Consider the following 25,144-nt stretch of genomic DNA (forward strand, 5'->3'; position numbering starts at 1 on the left):
TGCCGATACAGAGTTCCGATCCGATTCCTATAAGTATTAAGAAGGGGGCGAAAAAGTGCTTTAAATTTTTTTTTTTTTTTTTTTTTTTTTTTACAAAACTATCCCAATAATTTTGGGGGGGGGGGGGGGGTGCCATCAGAAGTGTACAAAATAATAAATAAATAAGTAACAATAACAATAATAATAATAACAATAATAATAATAGGGCGGCACGGTAGTCGAGTGGTTAGCACGTCCGCTTCCCAGTTCTGAGGTCTCCGGTTCGAGTCCAGGCTCGGACCTTCCTGGGTGGAGTTTGCATGTTCTCCCCGTGCCCGCGTAGGTCTTCTCCGGGTACTCCGGTCTCCTCCCACATTCCAAAGACATGCATGGCAGGTTAATTGGGCGCTCCGAATTGTCCCTAGGTGTGCGTGTGAGTGTGGATGGTTGGTCATCTTTGTGTGCCCTGCGATTGGTTGGCAACCAGTCCAGGGTGTCCCCCGCCTACTGCCCAGAGCCAGCTGAGATAGGCGCCAGCAGCCCCCGCGACCCTTGTGAGGAATAAGCGGTCAAGAAAATGGATGGATGGATGGATGGATGGATAATAATAATAATAATAATAATAATAATAATAATAATAATAATAATAATAACTATAGCTGCAAGCAGCTATAAAGGGCCCTCGCAACCCGGGCCACGTTGGGGTATTTGCACGTCGGGGTTCTGGCATGTTGGGGTACTGTGAAATAGGAAACTGTCTAAATTGTAAATGTTTTTGACATGCTTTGTGTCTGCAAAGTTTCATGGAAAGGCCAAAACTGATGCACAATTAACAAAATAAAATCAAAATGGATTGGCACATGGCTATATAGAATACTTTTTGTATATATTAGTCATGCCTGCCAATATTCACACATCGAGCTGAATCATATAATCGGCAAGACTTCATAAAAATGTCAAGAGGGCGCTATTGAGCCAGTTATTACAAATTGCACAACAAATCTCAAAAGAAAATATTCACGTTCCAGACAGGTCTGGTGTGTGTGCAAAGTTTTATGAGTTTTCGCCCATATTTAGACTCTCAAAAAAGCATTTTTCTTCGCAAACAATGCATGGCTTCAGCAAAGGCGTGTGACAAAATAAAAAAAATTAAAGCTACTCTATGTAGGATTTCCCCAAAAAATATCTTAACAATAGCGTTTTTATTTGACCATTGATGACTGAAACATATTCTAATTAGTAGATCAACATCTTCGCTGTTCACAATGGGTACTCCTACAAGCCTCTGGCCAATATTATTTAGGAAGCGTCCGGTCCGAATCCTTCGAATTTCCCGCCCTCTGTTTGCGGGATGTGACGTCATGCGCGTCATCGTCAGTTGTTTCCTGTCGCGCGAAGACAGAACTAGTACAGATTTTCGCTGCCCCAGACACCCGCTGTTACTCCGCGGAAGGCTGCTCAAAAAAAAAAACTAAAATGAAAACAATGTCAAGTGCCAAGAAAAAAAAAATCTAAACTTGATAGTGACCGACGTCGGGCAAGACCGAGAGTGAACATTGGTTTGACATTTCAGCGGTTGGAGAGAGTTGAGATCGGACTTGGATTAGAAAAGTGATTCACAGCTGGCTTTCTTTCTACTCCAAAAGGTAAGAAGCGAGTATCTTGACATTTAGAAGAAAATGTGTTGTTTTCAAATAGCAGTAACCTCAAGATCGATCACTTCTCGGTCGTAACTATTGGGGTGAAAGTAAGTAGATGGCAACATTTAGCGTGAAAGGGGCGGCAAGATTGAACGAAATAGAACAGAATGACTTTATGAAGAACAGACGTTCCATTCCGCGGCGTTTCAATCAGGCTAAATGTCGCCTTATTTTCCTTCGTGAAAACAGCCTATTGTAGCTACATTATGCTAACGGAATGTGAACGGTACGACTGAATGGCGATAACATTCACGGCCATATCACATTAAGTAGTGAATGGGTCTATATGTTTTTCACAATCGTCAATTTCCATAAAGACAGCCCACCTTTCGGCTTACGCACAATCACGCTAGACTGGGGGCGACATACACTAATAATGACTAGAATCAGGTTGACGTCCGTCGAGCGGGGCGACTACAATATGTAGCTGCATATTAACATCGGAATGAGGTCCAATTAATTGACGTAATTTGCACATCATTTTGAAGTACAGCACAGGACTGGACTTCGACCGACTAAAGCAATAAGATCTGCACGTCCCGTGGACATCAATTGTTTAGTGGGGATCGAGAGTCTCATTCCGTGAAGTGGCCAGCTTTGTATAACATTATAAATCTTCTTACCTCTGAAAACATAGTTTAATTGGATATGAAAAGCCCAGTCTTCAGTATTGAGGTCGTGCACATACGAGTGCGCGCAGCGTGTACGAGCGTGCAGTTTGTTTTCGGCCACAGGTGGCAGTAGAGATTTGAAATTCTAAATCTTACATATAGCTGCTTTAAATAAGTTTTCATCTTAAATATCTTTAGATGAAACACGCCAAAGAATGAAGACGATCTGATAAGTTCTGTTGAAAATATGACCCCTATAAAAGGCCCCAAAAAATGGCGACAAATACCAAAGTAAATCAAAATGACAGATTTCCTGTTTGGTTTAGCATATGGCTTTAGAAACTTTTTTGTAAGTCTTAGGCTGATAGGTATCCCAATTTTTAAAAATCTAGCTGAATCATACATTTCCAAAAGCTTCATAAAAATGTCTATAGGGCGCTATTGAGCCATTTATTGCAAATTGCACAAGAAATCTCTAAAATATTCATGTGCATGACAAGTCTGATGTGTGTGCAAAGTTTCACGAGTTTTCGCACATGTATAGACCAAAAAATAGCAGCACTTTACTTGGCAAACAATGCATTGCTATGGCAACGGCGTGAGACAAAATAAAAAACTTTCGATAACTTTGCAACATAAACATCTGAAGATGAAACACACCAAGTTTGAAGACGTTCGGATAAATTTTGTAGGAGCAGTTCGTTAAAATATGACCCCTAAAAAAAGCCACAAAAAATGGCTACAAATCCCAAAGTAAATCAAAGTGGCGGACTTGCTGTTTGGTTTAGCATATGGTTGCAAGAGACTTTTTTTGTACATCGTGGGCTCTTATGTATGCCAAATTATCATAGCGCTTGGTGAAACGTGCAACCGGGAATGCTTCATTAAGAAGGACTTTTTTTCCTTTGCAAAAAGTGCATGCGACGACAACAGCATGCGACGAAAAAAAAAGTTTTCAATAAATTTTCATCTTCCACATCTTAAGATGAGTCACACCAAGTTTGAAGATGATCGGATGAACTCTGTAGGAGGAGTTTGTTAAAATAAGACCCCTTTGAAATGGCCAAAAAATGGCAACACGTTCCAAAGTAAATCAAAATGGTGGACTTGCTGTTAGGTTTAGCACATGGTTCAAAAAGAGTTTTTTGTACCTTGAGGGCTGTTACATATGTCTTCAAATTTTGGTAACTCTCAGTGAAACGTACAGCCGGGAATGCTTCATTAAGTAAGAATTTTGAAACACAAAATTTGATGCCCTGCTTCTGGCGGACTTCCTGTTAGGTTTAGCATATGGCACCAAAAGACTTTTTTGTAGGTCGTAGTCTGTTACATATGTGTACCAATTTTCGTAGCTCTGGAATAAACGTACAGCCAGCAATGCTTCGTTAAGTAAGAGTTTTGAAACTCGAAATTTGATGCCTCGTCCCCGTCATATAGTATGTCAAAAACTTTAGATTTTTAAACATGATGTTGTCCCAGGTGTTGAGATGGTACAGCCCAAGTTTGAAGTCAATCAGGTTAACCATGTAGGAGAAGCGGGCAGAAGTATGACCCCTGTAAATGTGCAAAAATGGGCCAAAATTGGACATTCAGATGATCATACCTCACTTCCTGTCTATTTTAGGGTACAACTATCAAAGAGGTTTCTGTTCATCTGAATGTGCTACAGGTGCCACACAATTTTCATAGCCGTAGGACAATCGTAGCGGGACAGGGATCCGTTTAACCTATGTAGGGGGCGCTAAGGAGCCATTTTTCTTTTATCATGTATGGCGACTTTAAAATATCAAATTTTTCGCCAGGCCTGACTTGTGTGTAAAGTTTGGTGGGTTTTCGGTCACGTTTAGTGTCTCAAAAATGCGATTATTTGCGGAAAAGAATAATAAAGAAAAAGAAGAAGAAGAAGAAGAAGAAGAAGAAAAAGAATTCCTTCAGGAACAATAGGGCCTCGCAGCGGCACCGCCGCCGCCGCTGCTCGGGCCCTAACTAGAGCTGCGAGCAGCTATAAAGGGCCCTCGCAACCCGGGCCACGTTGGGGTGCATGCACGTCGGGGTACTGGCATGTTGGGGTAATGTTTCATAGGAAACCGTCTAAATTGTAAATGTTTTGCCATGCTTTGTGTTTGCAAAGTTTCATGTAAAGGCCAAAAATTATGCACAATTAACAAAATAAAATCAAAATGGATTGGCACATGGCTATAGAATACTTTTTGTAGGTCTTAGGCTAATAGGTATGCCTCCCAATTTTCACAAATCTAGGTAAAGTCAAGTCATCTTTAGTTATATAGCGTTTGAATCATACAATCGGAAATGCTGCATAAAAATGTATAGAGGGCGCTATTGAGCACAACGTTGGGTGACTTGCACGTCGGGGTACTGGCACGGTGCGGTACTATTACATGGAACAAGGAGCATTTAAAATGTAAATGTTTTTTTCCATGCCTTGTGTGTGCAAAGTTTCATGAAAAAGGCCAAAAATTATGTATAATTCCCAAAATAAAATCAAAATAGCGGACTTCCTCTTTGGTTTAGCAAATGGCTCCATAATACTTTTTTTGTAGGTCTTAGATTGATAGGGGTCTGTCCTAATTTTCACAAATCTAGCATAATCATACAATCGGAAATGCTTCATAAAAATGTCTAGAGGGTGCAATTTATTGCAAATTGCACAAGAAATCTCTAAAAATTCATGTTCATGACAAGTCTGATGTGTGTGCAAAGTTTCATGAGTTTTCACACATGTATAGACCAAAAAAAAAGCACCACTTTACTTGGTAAACAATGCATCGCTATGGCAACAGAGTGCGACAAAATAAAAAACTTTCGATAACTTTGCAACATAAACATCTTCAGATGAAACACACCAAGTTTGAAGACGGTCGGATAAATTTTGTAGGAGCAGTTCGTTAAAATATGACCCCTAAAAAAGGCCACAAAAAATGGCTACAAATCCCATCGTAAATCAAAATGCCGGACTTCCTGTTTGGTTTAGCATGTGGTTGCAAGAGACTTTTTTTGTACATCGTGGGCTCTTATGTATGCCTCCAAATTATCATAGCGCTACAGCCGGGCATGCTTTGTTAAAGAGGAGTTTTTTAGCTCAAAATGTGATGCCCGGCCCCTGGGGGACTTCCTGTTGGGTTTAGCACATGGCACCAAGAGATTTTTTTTGTACATCGTGGGCTGTTACATATGTCTCCAAATTTTCATAGCTCTAGCTGCTTTGTACAACTGGGAATGCTTCATTAAGAAGGATTTTTTTTCCTTTGCAAACAAGTGCATGCCACGACAACAGCGTGCGACAAAATAAAAAGCTTTCAATACATTTTCATCGTCAACATCTTAAGATGAATCACACCAAGTTTGGAGATGATCGGATAAACTCTGTAGGAGGAGTTCGTTAAAATGAGACCCCTATGAAATGGCCAAAAAAATGGCAACACGTTCCAAAGTAAATCAAAATGGCGGACTTCCTGTTGGGGTAAGCATATGTTTCAAAAAGAGTTTTTTGTACCTCGAGGCCTGTTACATATGTCTTCAAATTTTGGTAACTCTTGGTAAAACGTACAACCGGGAATGCTTCGTGAAAGAGGAGTTTTTTTTAGCTCTAAATGTGATGCCCGGCCCCTGGGGGACTTCCTGTTGGGTTTAGCACATAGCACCAAGAGACTTTTTTGTACACTGTGAGCTGTTACATATGTCTACAAATTTTTGTAGCTCTAGCTGCTTCGTACAACTGGGAATTCTTCATTAAGAAGAATTTTTTTCCTTTGCAAACAAGTGCATGCCACGACAACAGCGTGCGACGAAATAAAAAGCTTTCGATAAATTTTCATCGTCAACATCTTAAGATGAATCACACCAAGTTTGAAGATGATCGGATGAACTCTGTAGGAGGAGTTCGTTAAAATAAGACCCCTATGAAATGGCCAAAAAAATGGCAACACGTTCCAAAGTAAATCAAAATGGCGGACTTCCTGTTGGGGTTAGCATATGTTTCAAAAAGAGTTTTTTGTACCTCGAGGCCTGTTACATATGTCTTCAAATTTTGGTAACTCTAGGTAAAACGTACAACCGGGAATGCTTCGTTAAAGAGGAGTTTTTTTTAGCTCAAAATGTGATGCCCGGCCCCTGGGGGACTTCCTGTTGGGTTTAGCACACAGCACCAAGAGACTTTTTTGTACATTGTGGGCTGTTACATATGTCTACAAATTTTCGTAGCTCTAGCTGCTTCGTACAACTGGGAATTCTTCATTAAGAAGAATTTTTTTCCTTTGCAAACAAGTGCATGCCACGACAACAGTGTGCGAAGAAATAAAAAGCTTTCGATAAATTTTCATTGTCAACATCTTAAGATGAATCACACCAAGTTTGAAGATGATCGGATAAACTCTGTAGGAGGAGTTCGTTAAAATAAGACCCCTATGAAATGGCCAAAAAAATGGTAACACGTTCCAAAGTAAATCAAAATGGCGGACTTCCTGTTGGGGTTAGCATATGGTTCAAAAAGAGTTTTTTGTACCTTGAGGGCTGTTACATATGTCTTCAAATTTTGGTCACTCGAGGTAAAACGTACAACCGGGAATGCTTCGTTAAGTAAGAATTTTGAAACTCAAAATTTGATGCCCCGCCTCTGGCGGACTTCCTGTTGGGTTTAGCATATGGCACCAACAGACTTTTTTGTAGATCATAGTCTGTTACATATGTGTACCAATTTTCGTAGCTCAAGGTTAAACGTACAACCGGCAATGCTTCGTGAAGTAAGAATTTTTAAACTCTAAATTTGATGCCCCACCGCCGTCATATAGTATGTCAAAAACTTTAGATTTTTTAACATGGTGTTGTCCCAGGTCTTGAGATGGTACATCCCAAGTTTGAAGTCAATCGGATAAACCGTGTAGGAGAAGCGGGCAAAAGTATGACCCCTGTAAATGTGCAAAAATTGGCCAAAATTGGACATTTAAATACTCATATCTCACTTCCTGTCTATTTTAGGGTACACAGATCAAAGAGGTTTTTGTTCATCTGGATATGCTCCAGGGGCCACACAATTCTCATAGCCGTAGAACAATCGTCGCGGGACAGGGATCCGTTTAAGCTATGTAGGTGGCGCTACAGCGCCATTTTTCTGTTATCATGTATGGCGACTTTAAAATATCAAATTTTTCGCCAGGCCTGATGTGCGTGTAAAGTTTGGTGAGTTTTCGTTCACGTTTAGCGTCTCAAAAATGCGATTGTTTGCGGAGAAGAATCATACAATTGGAAATGCGACATAAAAATGCATAGAGGGCGCTATTGAGCACAACGTTGGGTTACTTGCACGTCAGGGTACTGGCACGTTGGGGTACTGTTACATGGAACAAGGACCATTTAAAATGTTAGTTTTTTCCATGCCTTGTCTGTGCAAAGTTTAATGAAAAAGGCCAAAAATTATGTATAATTCCCAAAATAAAATCAAAATAGCGGACTTCCTCTTTGGTTTGGCAAATGGCTACATAATACTTTTTTGTAGGTCTAGCATAATCATACAATCGGAAATGCTTCATAAAAATGTCTAGAGGGCGCTATTTATTGCAAATTGCACAATAAATCTCTGAAAATTCATGTTCATGACAAGTTTCATGAGTTTTCATGTGTATAAAAAAAAAAAAAAAAGCAGCACTTGACAAACAATGCATTGCTATGGCAACAGCGTGTTACAAAATAAAAAACTTTCGATTACTTTGCATCTTAAACATCTTAAGATGAAACACACCAAGTTTGAAGACAGTCGGATAAATTTTGTAGGAGGGGTTCGTTAAAATATGACCCCTGAAAAAGGCCACAAAAAATGGCAACAAATCCCATCATAAATCAAAATGGCAGACTTCCTGTTTGGTTTAGCACATGGTTCCAAGAGACTTTTTTGTACATCATGGGCTCTTATGTATGCCTGCAAATTATCATAGCGCTAGGTGAAACGTACAACCGGGAATGCTTCGTTAAAGAGGAGTTTTTTAGCTCAAAATGTGATGCCCGGCCCCTACGGGACTTCCTGTTGGGTTTAGCACATGGCACCAAGAGACTTTTTTGTACATCCTGGGCTGTTACATATGTCTACAATTTTTCGTCGCTCTAGCTGCTTCGTACAACTGGGAATGCTTCATTAAGAAGGATTTTTTTCCTTTGCAAAAAGGGCATGCCACGACAACAGCGTGTGACGAAATAAAAAAACTTTCAATAACTTTTCATTTTCAACATCTTAAGATGAATCACACCAAGTTTGAAGATGATCGGATAAACTCTGTAGGAGGAGTTTGTTAAAATATGACCCCTATGAAATGGCCAAAAAAAATGGCAACACATTCCAAAGTAAATCAAAATGGCGGACGTCCTGTTAGGTTTAGCATATGGTTCAAAAAGAGTTTTTTGTACCTCGAGGGCTGTTATATACCTCTACAAATGTTGGTAACTCTATGTGAAACGTACAGCCGGGTATGCTTTGTTAAAGAGGAGTTTTTTATCTCAAAATGTGATGCCCGGCCCCTGGGGGACTTCCTGTTGGGTTTAGCACAGGGAACCAAGAGACTTTTTTGTACATCTTGGGCTGTTACATATGTCTACAGATTTTCGTAGCTCTAGCTGCTTCGTACAAATGGGAATGCTTCTTTAAGGATATTTTTTTTCCTTTAAAAACAGTGCATGCCATGACAACAGCGTGCGACGAAATACAAAGCTTTCAATAACTTTTCATCTTCAACATCTTAAGATGAATCACACCAAGTTTGAAGATGATCGGATAAACACTGTAGGAGGAGTTCGTTAAAATAAGACCCCAATGAAATGGCCAAAAAAATGGCAACACGCTCCAAAATAAATCAAAATGGTGGACTTCCTGTTAGGTTTAGCATATGGTTCAAAAATAGTTTTTTGTAGGTCATAGCCTGTTACATATGTGTACCAATTTTCGTAGCTCTAGATTAAACGTACAACCGGCAATGCTTCGTGAAGTAAGAATTTTTAAACTCTAAATTTGATGCGCCGCCGCCATCATATAGTATATCAAAAACTTTTCATTTTTCACAATGATGTTGTCCCAGGTGTTGAGATGGTACATCCCAAGTTTGAAGTCAATCGGGTTAACCGTGTAGGAGAAGCGGGCAAAAGTATGACCCCTGTAAATGTGCAAAAATTGGCAAAAATTGGACATTTAAATACTCATACCTCACTTTCTGTCTATTTTAGGGTACACACTTCAAAGAGGTTTTTGTTCATTGGGATGTGCTACAGGTGCCACACAATTTTCATAGCCGTCGGACAATCGTAGCGGGACAGGGATCCGTTTAACCTATGTAGGGGGCGCTAAGGAGCCATTTTTCTGTTATCATGTATGGCGACTTTAAAATATCAAATTTTTCGCCAGGCCTGATGTGCGTGTAAAGTTTGGTGAGTTTTCGGTCACGTTTAGTGTCTCAAAAATGCGATTGTTTGCGGAGAAGAGCTGCGAGCAGCTATAAAGGGCCCTCGCAACCCGGGCCACGTTGGGGTATATGCAAGTCGGGGGACTTGCACGTTGGGGTACTGTTAAATAGAAAAGGACCATGGAAAATACAAATGCATTTGCCGTGCCTTGTGTGTAAATAGGTGCAAGGCCAAAAATGATGCACAACTCCCAAAATAAATTCAAAAGTGTGGACTTTCTGATGTGTGTGCAAAGTTTCATGAAAAGTCGCTCGTTTGATATTCAAAACCAGCATCTGTTTATTTGAAAAGATTGAATGCCACAGAGATGGTGTGTGATCAAATAAAAAGCTTTTTGATGACTCTTAATGTGGTGTCGCTGTGCAACACATATGTATTCAAGACATAGTGAAGTATTGTGACAGTTTTGTAGGGTCCAGCAAACAGTAAATGTGTGACAGTTATTAAATAAAAAATGTAGCTTTGAAGCAGGCTAACCAATGACATCATCTAAAGGGGGAAAAAAGCACATGAGCAAGCATAGATATAAGTAGAGGAGAAAAAGAGATGAAAGAAGTGCGAGAGATGGAACAGGAGAGGAATGCAGCTGTTTATGTATAGCTGTTGTAACAGGACAGATTAAATAACCCTGCCAACACTTTAACCTGGGGTTAACAGCGTCCTAGGACAGATAAACTCTTGAGTGTAAAAGTTTTCTGGGACAGATGAATCCCTTGGGGTCAAAGAGTTTGGGTTAGCACATAGTCTGTCTTAGGATAATGTAACCTCCATGGATGAATTAGTCTTAGGACGCTTTGACCTGCGGGCTAAAACTTCAGGGGGGTTAACCTGTCCTGTTATATTGTGATCATCGTCTTTGTGCATGTCCTCAGTGGCTTCTTCTGTCTGTGTGGCAGCATTTGATACATCTGTAGAACAAAAACGAATGAAGAATCATGTTAGATCTTTGAAGTGTGGTTGTCTTAGGTGTAGTTTACAGAACAGTCGTGTGCATATTTGTAGCATGGTAGTGTCTTAATACAAATGCATATTATGTAATGCACTGTATATGGATATTACAGACGTAATATTTGACGGTGATCGTATATTCATAGTTTTTGCCCGTTAATAAATAATATAGCTTGGGTCAGTAGAGTAATAAGACACGCAAAAATGGTATAGTTGAATCCTCAGGGTCAAAAAGCAATGTTTTAGGATTGTGTGATGAAATGATGAATAAAAGTAAGGATACAACAGGTACATAAATGGTTATGTAAGTGTAAAATTTGGCATGGTGTGTCCAGATACATGCAGGATAAGTATAAAATATTGTGGTGTGTGATTGATTTCTTCTTAGTAAAAATTAGTATTGTAAAGGTCAAGTCACAGTATGTCCCAAAAAAAAATCTAAAAAAATCTATGGTATAGAAACATCATAATCAGGGGCAAAGACATAAACATAATAATAGTAATTAATAATGATAGAATTTAAATACAATCTTTTCCATGAATATGTCAGTTGTTTTGAGAAGATACAGAAAAAAAAGAACTTTGAAGTGTCTATCAGTGGATGAAAGAGGGCAAGATCACAGCACAGCTACATGATATCAGTCACATTTGAAAGTAATCAAGTGTAGTATGTATTCACATTATATACATTGAGAAATTGCGGCTCAATAATCAGTCAGTGTTTCAGTTAACAGTCCAATGTTACCTTCAAGATATTCCTAACAGAAAAAAAGGAACGTGCATTAACAAAAAAATTTAAAAATGTCCATTGTCAAACATGTCATTCATTATACACAATGTGTAGGATGGGGATGCTTGCTGTGTTAGTGTTTGTGTGTCTTCCATGTCATATAGCTTACCATCACGGACAAATGCATCACATGCATCCTTTATATCCAATGCAGTCTGGAGTTCTTTCACAAGCTTGGTTTTGAAGTCGATCTGTTTTTCAAGTGCTCGATTGACTCGAGTCACATGGACTAGTTGGTTCATCATTTGGGAATGAAGATCAAGGCTGCGCTGGTATAAGTCGTTGCGACTGAAAGCATGATCAATGCATGCATACTGTAATGACAAAGCATTCAATGAAAATCAGTCATGTTAGATTCCATGAATCTAAATAGCAGAGGTAACGTGTTGGTGCAAAACTTTGTGGTCGTGTAGCATGTTACTCAATGGTTGTGTGTGTCAAAACGAGTTTATTTGAAAGAATATACAAATATATACACACGGACATATATATTTATACAGTATAACAGTACTGCATGTATTGGTTTTAAGGAAAGAGTTGAAAAGCAGTCTTCAGGAAAATGCATAAGACGCACAAAGTACCATTTCACTACATGTAATAAGTTGTCAATTAGACATGTGAATTAAGTGGTTAAGATAGTGGCTACTGTGCAAGTAAGCTTCAATTGTCTCTAAAAGGTTAGCGTATGTGTTCTACATGATATCAATGGCTAGACGTGCTCGTGGAGAAACATTACAAACAGAAAAACACACAAAAGGTGCCTTTAACAAACCTGTCAAAAAATGAGAACTTAATACATATATGTATGGCATACTGTATATGATTGAGAAAGTAGTCCTGTTTAGTTTATTTATTGTATACTTACGGAAAAAAGTTGGCAATCTTTGCGTATGGAGATGATTAGAGGGTCTTTATCAGAAGAGAATTTGCTCGGTGATTTGTCCATGTTCTGTAGAAAAGCAAAGGAGTAGAAATAAATACAGTGTCATATTTCATAAACATACAAGAAATTTGTAGCTGTATTAACCATTGTTGGTATTTGAAGTGATAATTTAGGAATTGAAGTGTCGTGATGGCAGAATTTACAGAGTGCTTACCTTGTATGACTTTGTAGATGGAAATGTCCTTTGTTGAAAGAGCTCTTTGTTGTCTACTATATATGCAAGGACAAGCATAAGTAGGTGTGGTTATGAAGTACTTGACCATTGAAATAAAGCAGTGGTATCAAATGTATGGACCGTGGTTTGGCTCAGGCCCGCAAAGGGGTTAATGTGGCACAAGAGATAATCTTGTAAGGTACAAAAAAATAATAATAATATGAGTAATGTCTTACCAATTAATCAGATGGCCAAAATCAAAACAAAGAAATGTGTAATTTCAAAAGTAGTTTTTAGGTGACCAATCAATTAGAACACGGAATGGATCTGCATGTCATTATTTTACACACAAGCTAAAGTTATGGATTGTTGGGGAAAAAAAAGACAAACATAAATGTGCTGAATATGACACTCATTCAGCTATTGGTAACACAAACACAATATGGTGTGAAATAATGTCCAATAACTTCATTAATTGTGTCACACAGTACATTCTAGAAATAATATATATATGAAAGACAGGTAGATATAACACGCTCGGAACTCATATGGGCAGTGTTGCCACTTTCCATTTGCATGTGAGTTATTCTTAGGAAAAATGTATTTACAGTTGAGCCTTGCTATTTAGGGTTGTTCTACAAATAGCAAAAATCTGTCTATAACTGATGCCGATTGTATTTAAGCTATATACCATGATGTTATCAGTCCAGCCAACTTAGTTATAGAGTATATTGTCCTTCATGTGGCCACTGAGCTAATAAAAGTTGATAAAAAAGCATGATCACAAGTGGTGAGTGACTGTTAGTAAGAATAATAATTGTATCTATGTTGTGTGCTACAATGAAAGTATTGATAGTGACATGTTATGATATATAATACAATTTTCTAAGTACCATTTGAAACATCAGTATCTTTAATTTATTGACAAGAAAACACAGGAATGTATGGATATAGATGTTGACAGATCAAAAAGCAATATTTTCTACATACTATCAGTTAGCATTACAAGTATTCATAGTAAGTAAAAGAAATGCTGTTAATTGTGAAATTGGAGCGCTAAAAATTATATAAACTTTGCTTGTACATGTGAGGTAATTGTAATCATTAGCAAAGGCAATAGGAAACAAACAGAATGCACATAGCTTACAAAACATAAAAGTAGTTGTATAAAAGTGTTGATGTTTAAATTTCATTGTGTAACAGTGTTGATGTTTAAATTTCATAGAAGTATCATATTTTGCCCGCCCCTTCTGTTCTTATTGGTCAAAAGTCTGACTCTTTCAAGGGCGGCTACATTTAAACCACTGTCACTGAAAGAGACTTCCTCTTGTTGTTCTTCACTGGTTTTGCGTCAGCAGATTCAGAGAGCACAGACAGCAAGATTTCCACAAACGTTATTTCAGCTGTTGGAGTATCCTCTAGAGTGTTTTTATTTATTTATTTATTTATTTATTTATTTATTTATTTATTTATTTAGTTAGTTAGTTAGTTAGTTAGTTAGTAGTAACAGGTAATTGTATATTAAATATTTATTGTAGTTGGAGTGCAGATTGTTAGCTTCTCAGATGCCTCGGGGGAAAGGCTATCATCGTTCGGAGGCAGCCAAGAGGAGCATGACTGAACGTCTTCGACTTGGTGATGTTCAGCAACCATTTCATGCAACTTGCGCACGTAAGTAGCTACCATTTGTATGTAATATTTTAAGCACAAAGACGTCCGATGAATTATTGCGGAGAAAAATTTTGTGTGTTTTATTTCCTTTGTTGTCATGAAATGTAATTCAATAATGATTATTTCTGTATGTGCTAATAGGTGGTGGTACTGGTGGCCGTCACAAAGTGCAAGAATGGCCAATTTCTTGCGTTACTGGTCGAAGCCACAAGTTGGTCATACCCTCTGAGTGTCCAAACAAGAAGGTATAAATGGTTTCTAGTTCTACATTTAAGAAAAAAGTGCAATGGATACTGATTGTGCTAAATTAAATACTGTACATTATGTCATATAGTTTGTCTTGCTCATTGGAGACTCGCACCTACGGAGCATCGCAGATGGTTTTGTGGAGATGCCAAAGGATTCTTTTTCCTTTGGCGTCATGTCGACACCCGGAGCTTGTGCAACCGAGTTGACTACTGAGGTGCAGCATGCTGTTGTGCCTAGAACTCCAGACGTGGTTTGTCTTTTGGCTCCTAGCAATAACCTGACATCCAGCCGCACCCCTGACGAGGCAGGAGCAGATTTCTGCAGACTCCTTGGTAATGTCTGTGGTCGCTGGCCTAATAAGGTACATGTATATTATGTTTATTAATAGATTTGTAATACTATTATGAGGTGTATAGTATACACGATTGCAGTGTGATGTCGAAATATTTTCATGGGTAAAATAGTACAAACGTAAGTTATAAACGCTGCTTGCTTTGAATAGGTGTTTGTCTTGGACTTTCCTCCACGTCTAACCGTGGATGTGACTCAGCAGGATTACTTGCGTCAGGAGTTTCATCGTGTGTCAGCACGTATGGGTGAGTTACTAGATAATGACATTCAGTTAGGTCTTACATGTTTTATCATATGGTGTGCGTTTTTGTTACACTGTAAACTGTGCATCCTACAGAATATAAACTGTGAATGTAAAAAGACTTTAATAGGTAATAAACATAGATATAAAATTATTGATGACTAGGAGAAAATCATAATGAAGGATGTTCTCTCCCAATGTCTTTTTAAGGGGTCAAGTACATGTCTACTGCAGCGTTCTTCCCTTTGAAGAACTTGAAGCTGTGGAGTAAAGATGGTGTAAGTTCCATTATGGTATAATAATTCTGAATCATTGGATAAACACATTGATTAGATTTGTATGGTAGTACTGGAATAAAATAGGTTAGTACTGTTATAAAATTGTTACTTATTTTTGCAGGTGCACTTGAGTGATGATAATGGGATGAGTATCCTTGTGCAGTTGATGTGTGATGGTGTTCATCAGGTTAGCCATTTTATACTGTAATTTGTTTCATTGTAGTTTTGTAATGTGCTTAAATTGTTGTGTAGTTGTATGGAAATATGTACATTTTTCTGAATGCAGTATATATGTATTTAGACATGTATTTTATGTAATGCTGTTTGTGAATCATGATTTAGGCAAATATCAGTGATATATAAGTAACATAAATATTATTCTTCATGTTTTTTTGTGTGTTTTTGTTATTATCAGCAACTTGACCTCCAAACACCTAAGTTGGAGATACAAGTAGCATCAATATGGAGAGAAATTTGTGTCTTTATTTTCAATCAAACAAAAAAGGAATTTGCAATCAAAAAAAAATTTCAATCAAACAAAAAGGGGATTTGCAACCTCAAATAAATTTTAATCAAACAAAAAAGGGTTTTCATATAAAATAAATATTTGCAAACAAAAAAAACAATTTCAAACATGGATTTGTATTTTAATAAAATCTTTTGCAAACATTTTTTTCGTTTTGTTTGCGAATCTGTTTTTTGGTTGCGAATCTGTTTTTTGGTTGCGAATCTGTTTTTTGATTGAAACCTGTTTTTTGGTTGCGAATCTTTTTCTGTGTTGTGTGGGCGGGGTCCTCCGTTCAACCGATGATAGAAGCCTTGTCATTGGTCAGCTTGGAAGCCGCTGCGACAACTTTCATTGGTCAGATAGGAATGGGGGTGTGACAATGTTCGTCTGACTATTTCCTGGTTCATTTTGTCCAGTCGCCGCCAGCATCGAGGTAAATATACCCCCCCCCCCTCACTTCTAGTTTTCCGTTTTGTTTATCTGACATTTATCTAAAAGCAACCCTTGATCTATCGTTTATCCGGTGATTTGTTTTAATCATTACAATTAACGTAATCACTCACTCAGCATTGCTTAGCCATGTTAGCTAGCTAGGTAACTGATGGTCCGATACATGATACATACATACATACATACATTTGTTTCACATACAGGCAGGGCTGGTAATCGAATTTATTTACACTAGCTGCTTCCCCTAAATCTTGGATGTTTGAAGTAGAGATTAAATTCGTGATAATTCTGTGATTATTATTTATTGGTCCTGGTTGTTTACTGTACGAGTCAGGTTGAAAAAGAGGGGGAACTCATGCACCGTCAAAGCGGTGACACTGCTACTACTAGGATCCAGGCCACGTAAACGTTTGATTTTGGTTAGTCTAGTCATGAATCGTGATGTTTTGTTGGTACGAGAAACGGCCCAAATAAACGGCCTGCTGAGATAGCTGTTATTATGCTTATTCCTGATTATTTTATTACATTACATCATTACATTAATAAAATGCTAATTATTAATCACTTATGAGAAGTTCTGGTCATTGAAATAAGTAGCCTCTGCTACATTTATTATGTCTTGGGTGTTTGAAATACAGAGGAAGTGACTGAGATTACGTAATATAAATACATTTAGTTCCTGTGATTGTTTCATTGTAGTTTTCCTGTTTCAATAATGTTCAAAACATGTGTCAAACATAACTTTGTCAGAATTTTCTTTTTACATGTTTGGTACTTAATTCAAGCACACTTTTCTTTACTTTTTAGATGCAGAAGATGAAGTTGGTGGTTGGTCACCTCTCTTCATGAGGTGATGCTGTGGATAACTGAGCAGGGCCACAAGCACCTGCTTATGTCAGACAGAGAGCAATTTAAAATATCAATAAACTTTGACCACAATTGTGAGGTACAAATGCCAGGTCACACATTATGTTACCCCCTGCACAAACACCATTACATTTCCAACTGCTCATATGAGTGATTACCATTCCTTTAAATCACATCTACTGACTGCTATCACCTTTGATGCCAGATTTGACACAGTGTAATTGAAAGGGCAAAAAAATAAAATAAATCACATCCATTTCATTTTTTTGAGTAATTACAGGCTGTTCCTACCAAAATGTTTGTTTTAAGTTTAACAGTTCATTTTCTGAGCTTTCTTGATTTCTTGTTGGCAGGCCAATCATTTCTTGAGAAAAATGTCTGTATAAAATCTATAAAATGCTGAATAATTGACTGGTTGTTAGTTCATATGCATGCTTTTTTTTATGAAATAAAAGTCAAACTGTTTTACACAGGAATTTATTTTCATTTTTTACATAAATTTAAATGACCCTTTGGGCCGCGAGACACTAGCACTAGAAGCAACATTGAGAGTCTGCAAATAAATGACGCGACCAAAACTCAAGGACTCCTTGTTTGGATTGATTTGCCGTAAAGCAACAAGTCTTTCCTCAGGTAAACGACAGTGGATGTCAGGTATAACGATCCCGTGTTCACCGTGATGGTCCAAGGGTAGTGTCTCTTCAGCTTGCTGGATCTGTAATATCAAATACATTTATGAAAGCTACAGTAACTCCAAGAACTTTTACTCATATAAAGTTTTTTCCTCTGGTTATGTACGCTTTTACCAGCAATAAAACTGCCTTGGCCTGCTCCTCTTACAGTTAACATGCATCTCGCTATGTCTACATTTTCTACCCCTTGGTCTGCTCGCACTCTAAAAGAAAAAATCTAGTCAGTGTAATTGCAAAAGTACACCTACAACTCAGATTCCCCTTCTGTTTCAATCTGACTCATACAGTAAACAACCAGGACCAATAAATAATAATCACAGAATTATCACGAATTTAATCTCTACTTCAAACATCCAAAATTAAGGGGAAGCAGCTAGTGTAAATAAATTCGATTCCCAGTCCTGCTTGTATGTAAAGCGAATGCAAAGGTTTCTTTCGGAGTTAAAAAAAACAAAAACAAAAAACCTTCATGCTAACCGCTATCCCAATGAGTCGTATATTTGTGTTTTGACTGCCAACAACATAGCTTCATGACTGACTCATGTATCGGACCATCAGTTACCTAGCTAGCTAACATGGCTAAGCAATGCTGAGTGAGTGATTACGTTAATTGTAATGGTTAGAACAAATCACCGGATAAACGATAGATCAAGGGTTGCTTTTAGATAAATGTCAGATAAACAAAACGGAAAACTAGAAGTGAGGGGGGGGGTATATTTACCTCGATGCTGGCGGCGACCGGACAAAATGAACCAGGAAATAGTCAGACGAACATTGTCACACCCCCATTCCTATCTGACCAATGAAAGTTGTCGCAGCGGCTTCCAAGCTGACCAATGACAAGGCTTCTATCATCGGTTGAACGGAGGACCCCGCCCACACAACACAGAAAAAGATTCGCAACCAAAAAACAGGTTTCAATCAAAAAACAGATTCGCAACCAAAAAACAGATTCGCAACCAAAAAACAGATTCGCAAACAAAACGAAAAAAATGTTTGCAAAAGATTTTATTAAAATACAAATCCATGTTTGAAATGTTTTTTTTTGTTTGCAAATTTTTATTTTATATGAAAACCCTTTTTTGTTTGATTAAAATTTATTTGAGGTTGCAAATCCCCTTTTTGTTTGATTGAAATTTTTTTTTGATTGCAAATCCCCTTTTTGTTTGATTGAAATTTTTTTTTGATTGCAAATTCCTTTTTTGTTTGATTGAAAATAAAGACACAAATTTCTCTCCATACATCAAGGCCACCAGCGGTTAAAACTATTCCAAAAATTGTGGTGAAGGGTGAGACTTTGGTTCTTCGTCGATTGAACCCGTTTGAGTGGATTGTTGTTGGACCAGGCAGGAAGGTAATGGTTGCATATTGTAATAGCTTGGTTGTTGTTGTAGTTTTTAGTGTTGTGATATATTTGTTTTACATTAGATTCTCCAAAGTTGAGCAAAGTAAAGGTCAGTACAGGTTGATAAATAAAAATGATGATGTCTGTCATTGCAGAGGAGGCAAGCAGGACTTGAACAATCCTGTGATGGGGTTCCCAAAAAGAGGAAAATTCAGCCTAACGTTAGTTTGTTTAGAATAATTATATACTGTATTTGTTATAGACAAGATGCATTCAGTAACATATTTTTAAAATGTGTATTTCACAGGTTATGCTAAAGGAATGTTTCATTCCTCTAACCCCAGTTTGGTTCAGCAGTGAAATGTTGGGTGCGATGGATAAGATAAAACCATCAGATCTGTCCAGCCCTGTGAAGGCTACTCCAAGAGACAAAAAGGTAATTTCCACGTAAATGTCATGGTTCAGGTGTTGTCATTAAGTGAGTCCAGTCATTTACGTGACACATTCTTCTTGATTGATAACATTTAAATTGTGTATAATTGTCTAAAGAAGCTGTAATCTGCATGTGTGGAATATATAAATATATATATTTTTTGTCTTTCATTAGAAATCAAATGTGAGATATCAACAGAGAGTTGTTTTCAAAAGGACAAAGTCACAGGTTTGTGTTTTTATTTGTATTTTTTATTGAGTAATGTAAATATTAGACTAGTTTATAATTGCTGTTATTCAGTTTAAGAAGGGGAGAATAAAATGTTTTATAGCAATGAGTAACAATAGTTATTGTAATATAAATAAGTAAATTTTTAGTTGTTGTTTTGCAGGCATTACAAAGGATGGTGGTGGATGCCAGTCTTTGTTCTTCCAGTGTTGTGGAAGAGGTTGTGCAGCAAGAGGTTTGTTTCTTGCTTTAGAATTTCAGAAAAGAGAGATAAGTGTTTATTAGTGATGTATGGTTGTTGTTATTTATGTTATTGATCTAGCACATTGTTTAAGAATTAACAATATTGGTAATTTATGTATAATCAAGTAGACTAGTGAGGAGGAATTAAGTGTACTCTGTAATGTGCAAGTAATAGTAAAACAATAAAAAAAACATACACAGTAGTTTGTTGGCTCAGTGGAGTATGCAACATCATTTCATTATCTAACCTTTTTGCTGTTGTATACATTCTAAGTATGTATTACTTTTGTTATTGTGTTTAATAGGCAACACCAAGGCCGTTGGTGGATGCAAGTTTGTCTTGTTCCAGTGGTGTGGAAAAGGCTGTGCAGGAGGAGGTTTGTGGCCTGCTTTAGAATGTCACCTTAAAAAAGAGAACATGTTTTGTAGCAATGAGTGACTATTGTTATATAAATGATATAAGTTCATTTGTAGTTGTTGTTTTGCAGGCAACACAAAGGATGGTGGTGGATGCCAGTCTTTGTTCTTCCAGTTTTGTGGAAGAGGTTGTGCAGCAAGAGGTTTGTTTCTTGCTTTACAATTTCAGAAAAGAGAGAAAATTATGATAAGTGCTTATTAGTCATGTATGGTTGTTGTTATTTATGTTATTGATATAGCACATTGTTTAAGCATTAACAATATTGGTAATTTATGTATAATCAAGCAGACTAGTGAGGAGGAATTGAGTGTACTTTGTAATGGGCAAGTAATAGTAAAACAACATAAAAACACACAGTCGTAACCTTTTTGCTGTTGTATACATTCTAAGTATGTATTACTTTTGTTATTGTGTTTAATAGGCAACACCAAGGCCGTTGGTGGATGCAAGTTTGTCTTGTTCCAGGGGTGTGGAAAAGGTTGTGCAGGAGGAGGTTTGTGGCCTGCTTTAGAAAGTCACCTTAAAGAAGAGAACATGTTTTGTAGCAATGAGTGACAATTGTTATATAAATGATATAAGTTCATTTGTAGTTGTTGTTTTGCAGGCAACACAAAGGATGGTGAAGGATGGTGAATGCCAGTCTTTGTTCTTCCAGTTTTGTGGAAGAGGTTGTGCAGCAAGAGGTTTGTTTCTTGCTTTACAATTTCAGAAAAGAAAGAAAATTATGATAAGTGCTTATTAGTGATGCATGGTTGTTGTTATTTATGTTATTGATTTAGCACATCGTTTAAGCTTTAGCAATATTGGTAATTTATGTATAAATCAAGTAAACTAATGAGGGTGAATTAAGTGAATTTTGTAATGTTGCTTAAGTATGCATAAGTAATGGTATAACCATGAAAACATATAGTTGTTTGTTGGATGGATTGTTGGAGCATGCAACATCATTTCATCGCCTACCCTTGTTGCTGTTGTATACGTTCACATAGCAAGTATGGATTACTTTTGTTTTGTTTTGTTTTGTTTTTTGTTTAATAGGTAACACAAAGACCAGTGGTGGATGCAAGTTTGTCTTGTTCCAGTGGTGTGAAAGACGCTGTGCAGGAGGAGGTTGGTGTTCTGCATTAAAATGACAAGTTCCATAAAAGTACATTGTTTCTATGTAGTGATGTAGTTTGTTGTTGAAGATGTTGCCATTCATCTGGGCGAATGTTGAAGTTGTAAAAACATAGATAAGATATCTAAGCATTTTCTGCAACGTTTATGCTATGCATGTTCCGTGATGTTGTGTAATGTTAAATTAATAAATGAATCGTTTGTTAAAATGTTTTTTTTTGTCATATACCTATAGTTGCCGAGGGAGAGGACTTCTCGCATGGAGCATGCAGCCAAGATCAGTCCCAACCGTATACAAAGTAAGACCATTGGTAATGCAAATACATCTATGTGTTATGTTTTAGAAGCTGATGTTACATGTAATTCATTCTTGACTGATATGAACACAGCATATGACAGTTATGCACATACTGATAGCTCCAGTATTAATGTTCATCCAATATCCTTCGGAGCTCCAAGTGATGCTCTAGAGTGTCAACGCAGAAGTGTGAATGGGTCTTTTCATCAAGGAGACAGTCGGTTGAACCATCCAGGTAAGCAGTGTATGGCTATAGCGTATGTGGGTCTAGCAAATCACACAGTTAGTAGTGCGTTTTCATGGTGTTCGGAAGATTTAGACAAAGTTCTTGTTTTAGGTGATCGTTTGTATACATTATTGAAAAATAGTGACAAGTTCAGTAGCTCACATAACTATTTAATGGTGCCAGACTTGCCAAAGCAGCTAGTTTTTGAAGGAGCGCTGTTTGAGTTTAAGGAAATAGATGTGGTGTCTGGATTTATACCGATGGTCGATAAAACAATTATTGTGGAATGTCAAGACGTTACTATTTTAAAAGGATTGCAAAAGATACATGATCAAGTTGATTTATGTTTGCTGACCATGGGTTGTTATACATGTGCAATCATTAGCAAAAATGGACAGTATGCAGTGTTTGATTCCCATGCTCGCAGTGCTAGTGGAATGCCAGATGGTGATGGTAAAAGTGTTGTAGTTTACTTTAATTGTCTTCAAGATGTTTATGATCATATATGTAATTTGACAAAAAAGACATGTAGAGGGCAAACGTTTTTTGAGTTTTCAGGTTTTCATGTTGTGCGGACACAGACAAGTTCATATGAACACTCTGTAAAGGGTGTTGGCATGATTGTATTGGATTCCCTGGCTGAAGTTACACGTAATTTAGGTTTGGCTAATAAGAGCACAATATTTGAGCTCCATGCGTACACCGAGGCAGAAAAAGTACATTCCCAACCAGTGTCATTTGGAGCTTCAAGTCATGCTTTAGAGCGTTATGATGACAGAAGCTTGAATGGTTTTCATAAGGGAGACACACTACAAGCAATGGCTCAATGTTCAGTGGGTCAACAAGCTAAACCGTCTGTAAAGGATGTAAAAATTACTACACAGGATTCTACTGTATCACAGCAATGTAAGATGTCATTGAGAAGTAGCGTTTCAAGGACAATGAAAAGTTGTGACGCTACTGCACTTAATGCTGATGTGCAGATAATGGGCAATGTGACTCATAAAAAGATGCAATTTAAACCTATTGGTAAACAAGTTGTCCAAGATTTATGTACACGATTTAAATGGGATTTAGAGAAACTTGTTGCAGAGGAGTCTGCAAATGGTGGTTTACTAGGGCTTCCATGCCAGAAAGAGAAAATAATAGGTGATGGGAACTGTTTCTTTCGAGCAGTATCTCAAGCTGTGTGTGGTTCACAAAAGAACCACAGAAAAATCAGACTAGCTGTTGTAAAACAAATGGAATCAAATGCAGTTGTGTATGAAACATTTTTAAGGAGTGAGTACTCTTCAATGGATGAGTATATAAAACAATCAAAAATGCGAAATGTTGGCAGTTGGGCTACTGAAGTGGAAATTCAAGCAACAGCAGATTGTTTAGGAGTCAATATATTTACATATTATGATGGTAAGTGGTTAGAATATAGTTCAAAAGCAAAAGAGGGAATTTACCTAGAAAATAGCAATGGTAATCATTATGAAACTGTTATTTGTGTGTATCATCCAGAACTGCAGAAGTGTTATGGTTTGTGTAAAGCCTATCTGGCCAACTTCGAAGCATATAATTTAAGAAGGCAAAATATAGTTCAAGGTTCATGTATACAAGTAAGTGTTAAAAGTGTAAACAACACTGACAATTTGAATCTAACCAGAACACTAAGTATTAAGAAAGAAGTTGTGAATATTGAGGATGATGGTATAGCGCAAACAAAATATTCAAAGAGTAATAGTTTTATTTCAAAGTATTTGATACAGAAGTATAGATATCAAAAGAAAACTAATTATCAAGACAACGTATCGCATAGAAATAAACTAAAGGAAGTGCGTGTTGCGAAATATCACCTAAATGCATTGCATCGGGACAAACTTAGGGACAAAAGTAGAAAAAAATATTGGGAAAACCCTTTTCTAAGGGAAAAAGTGAAAGAATTGAGTGTAAAGAAATATTGTGAAAACACAGTGCATAGAGAAAAAGTCAAAGACAAGAGTATAAAAAAGTATTGGCAAAACGAACCGCATAGAAAAAAAATGAAAGAAATTAGTGCAAATAAATATTGGCAAGATGAAACACATAGGGAAAAAGTGAAAGAAATGAGTATAAAGAAATATCGGCAAAATGAATTGCATAAGGAAAAAGTGAAAGAAATGAGCACAATAAATTATTGGCATAACGTGTTGCACAGGAAAAGCATTAAACTTCGAAGTAAAAGTAAGTATGATAGTAATCCCGATCACAAGAAAAAAGTTAAGGCAGCTACCAGATGTAGGATGCAAAAAATTAAAGAGAAGTCAACACAGATAGATTTCATTATGAAATTTTTTTTGGATAAAGTGAAAAATGGGCCGGAATTTGTGTGTAGCGTCTGCCATAGATTGTTATTTAGACGCCAGGTTTTATTTTATAAAACCGATAATTACAAGAAAAATAAAATAGTAGCTGCAATAGCTGAAAAATGTGTCACAGAAAAATATTTGCACAAATGTAGTGTGAACTGTGTAGTACCATGTAGGGCATTACAGTCAGCTAGAGGCCAGCTGTGGATTTGCTTCACCTGCAATGGTAAGATTATTAAAGGCGAAATACCTCCTGAATGCGTAATTAACAATTTGACAGTCCAACCCATTCCACCTGACTTGGCATGTTTGAATAGCTTGGAACAACATTTGATTGCCTTACATATACCATTTATGAAAATGTTAGCTTTACCTAAAGGTGGGCAAAATGGAGTACATGGACCAGTGACGTGTGTTCCAGCAAATATTGTGCAAACAAACAATTTGCTGCCTCGTTCTAATATGGAAGGGTCTTTATTGGCTGTAAAACTGAAGCGAAAATTAACATATAAAGGTTATTATGAATACCAATTTGTTGATACGATGCGCATAAGACAAGCATTACAAATTTTAAAACAAACAAATGTGCATTATAAAGATGTTAATTT

The 25,144-nt window shown here is 37.2% G+C and overlaps 4 protein-coding genes across 6 annotated transcripts in view; 2 read left to right on the forward strand and 2 right to left on the reverse strand.

The window, feature by feature from the left end:
* washc5 (WASH complex subunit 5) overlaps nucleotides 1–25,144 on the reverse strand; it is a 207,895-nt gene that overhangs the window by 83,025 nt on the left and 99,726 nt on the right. The window lies entirely within an intron of this gene.
* LOC144022438 (uncharacterized) lies at nucleotides 10,070–13,552 on the reverse strand. The gene is made up of 3 exons (XM_077527219.1): nucleotides 12,355–13,552; nucleotides 11,599–11,803; nucleotides 10,070–10,659 (listed from the first exon to the last, which is right to left on the reverse strand). Exons 1-3 carry the CDS (start codon nucleotides 12,433–12,435, stop codon nucleotides 10,502–10,504), a joined length of 444 nt encoding a protein of 147 aa, XP_077383345.1. The 5' UTR covers nucleotides 12,436–13,552; the 3' UTR covers nucleotides 10,070–10,501.
* LOC144022321 (uncharacterized) lies at nucleotides 14,152–15,584 on the forward strand. The gene is made up of 6 exons (XM_077527030.1): nucleotides 14,152–14,257; nucleotides 14,399–14,502; nucleotides 14,592–14,867; nucleotides 15,009–15,102; nucleotides 15,309–15,376; nucleotides 15,498–15,584. Exons 1-6 carry the CDS (start codon nucleotides 14,152–14,154, stop codon nucleotides 15,582–15,584), a joined length of 735 nt encoding a protein of 244 aa, XP_077383156.1.
* On the forward strand, nucleotides 19,181–22,086 carry LOC144022501 (uncharacterized). Its single transcript, XM_077527359.1, has 11 exons — nucleotides 19,181–19,247; nucleotides 19,394–19,459; nucleotides 19,546–19,674; nucleotides 19,846–19,899; nucleotides 20,063–20,134; nucleotides 20,448–20,519; nucleotides 20,631–20,702; nucleotides 20,982–21,053; nucleotides 21,165–21,243; nucleotides 21,599–21,670; nucleotides 21,912–22,086. The coding sequence occupies exons 3-11, from the start codon at nucleotides 19,549–19,551 to the stop codon at nucleotides 21,977–21,979; spliced, it is 687 nt and encodes a 228-aa protein (XP_077383485.1). The 5' UTR covers nucleotides 19,181–19,247; nucleotides 19,394–19,459; nucleotides 19,546–19,548; the 3' UTR covers nucleotides 21,980–22,086.

This window comes from Festucalex cinctus, chromosome 7, assembly GCF_051991245.1.
Source record: "Festucalex cinctus isolate MCC-2025b chromosome 7, RoL_Fcin_1.0, whole genome shotgun sequence".
NCBI classification, from domain to species: Eukaryota; Metazoa; Chordata; class Actinopteri; order Syngnathiformes; family Syngnathidae; genus Festucalex; species Festucalex cinctus.

Coding starts and splice junctions, on each gene's coding strand:
- LOC144022438 (XM_077527219.1), bottom strand. CDS start 12,435: ATGGACAAATCACCGAGCAAATTCTCTTCTGATAAAGACCCTCTAATC. Junction 11,804..12,354: donor AAGATTGCCAACTTTTTTCC/GTAAGTATACAA, acceptor TTGTCATTACAG/TATGCATGCATTGATCATGC. Junction 10,660..11,598: donor TGATGCATTTGTCCGTGATG/GTAAGCTATATG, acceptor TTTGTTCTACAG/ATGTATCAAATGCTGCCACA.
- LOC144022501 (XM_077527359.1), top strand. CDS start 19,549: ATGCTAAAGGAATGTTTCATTCCTCTAACCCCAGTTTGGTTCAGCAGT. Junction 20,135..20,447: donor AAGAGGTTGTGCAGCAAGAG/GTTTGTTTCTTG, acceptor TGTGTTTAATAG/GCAACACCAAGGCCGTTGGT. Junction 21,671..21,911: donor AAGACGCTGTGCAGGAGGAG/GTTGGTGTTCTG, acceptor ATATACCTATAG/TTGCCGAGGGAGAGGACTTC.
- LOC144022321 (XM_077527030.1), top strand. CDS start 14,152: ATGCCTCGGGGGAAAGGCTATCATCGTTCGGAGGCAGCCAAGAGGAGC. Junction 14,503..14,591: donor CTGAGTGTCCAAACAAGAAG/GTATAAATGGTT, acceptor TATGTCATATAG/TTTGTCTTGCTCATTGGAGA. Junction 15,103..15,308: donor TCGTGTGTCAGCACGTATGG/GTGAGTTACTAG, acceptor TGTCTTTTTAAG/GGGTCAAGTACATGTCTACT.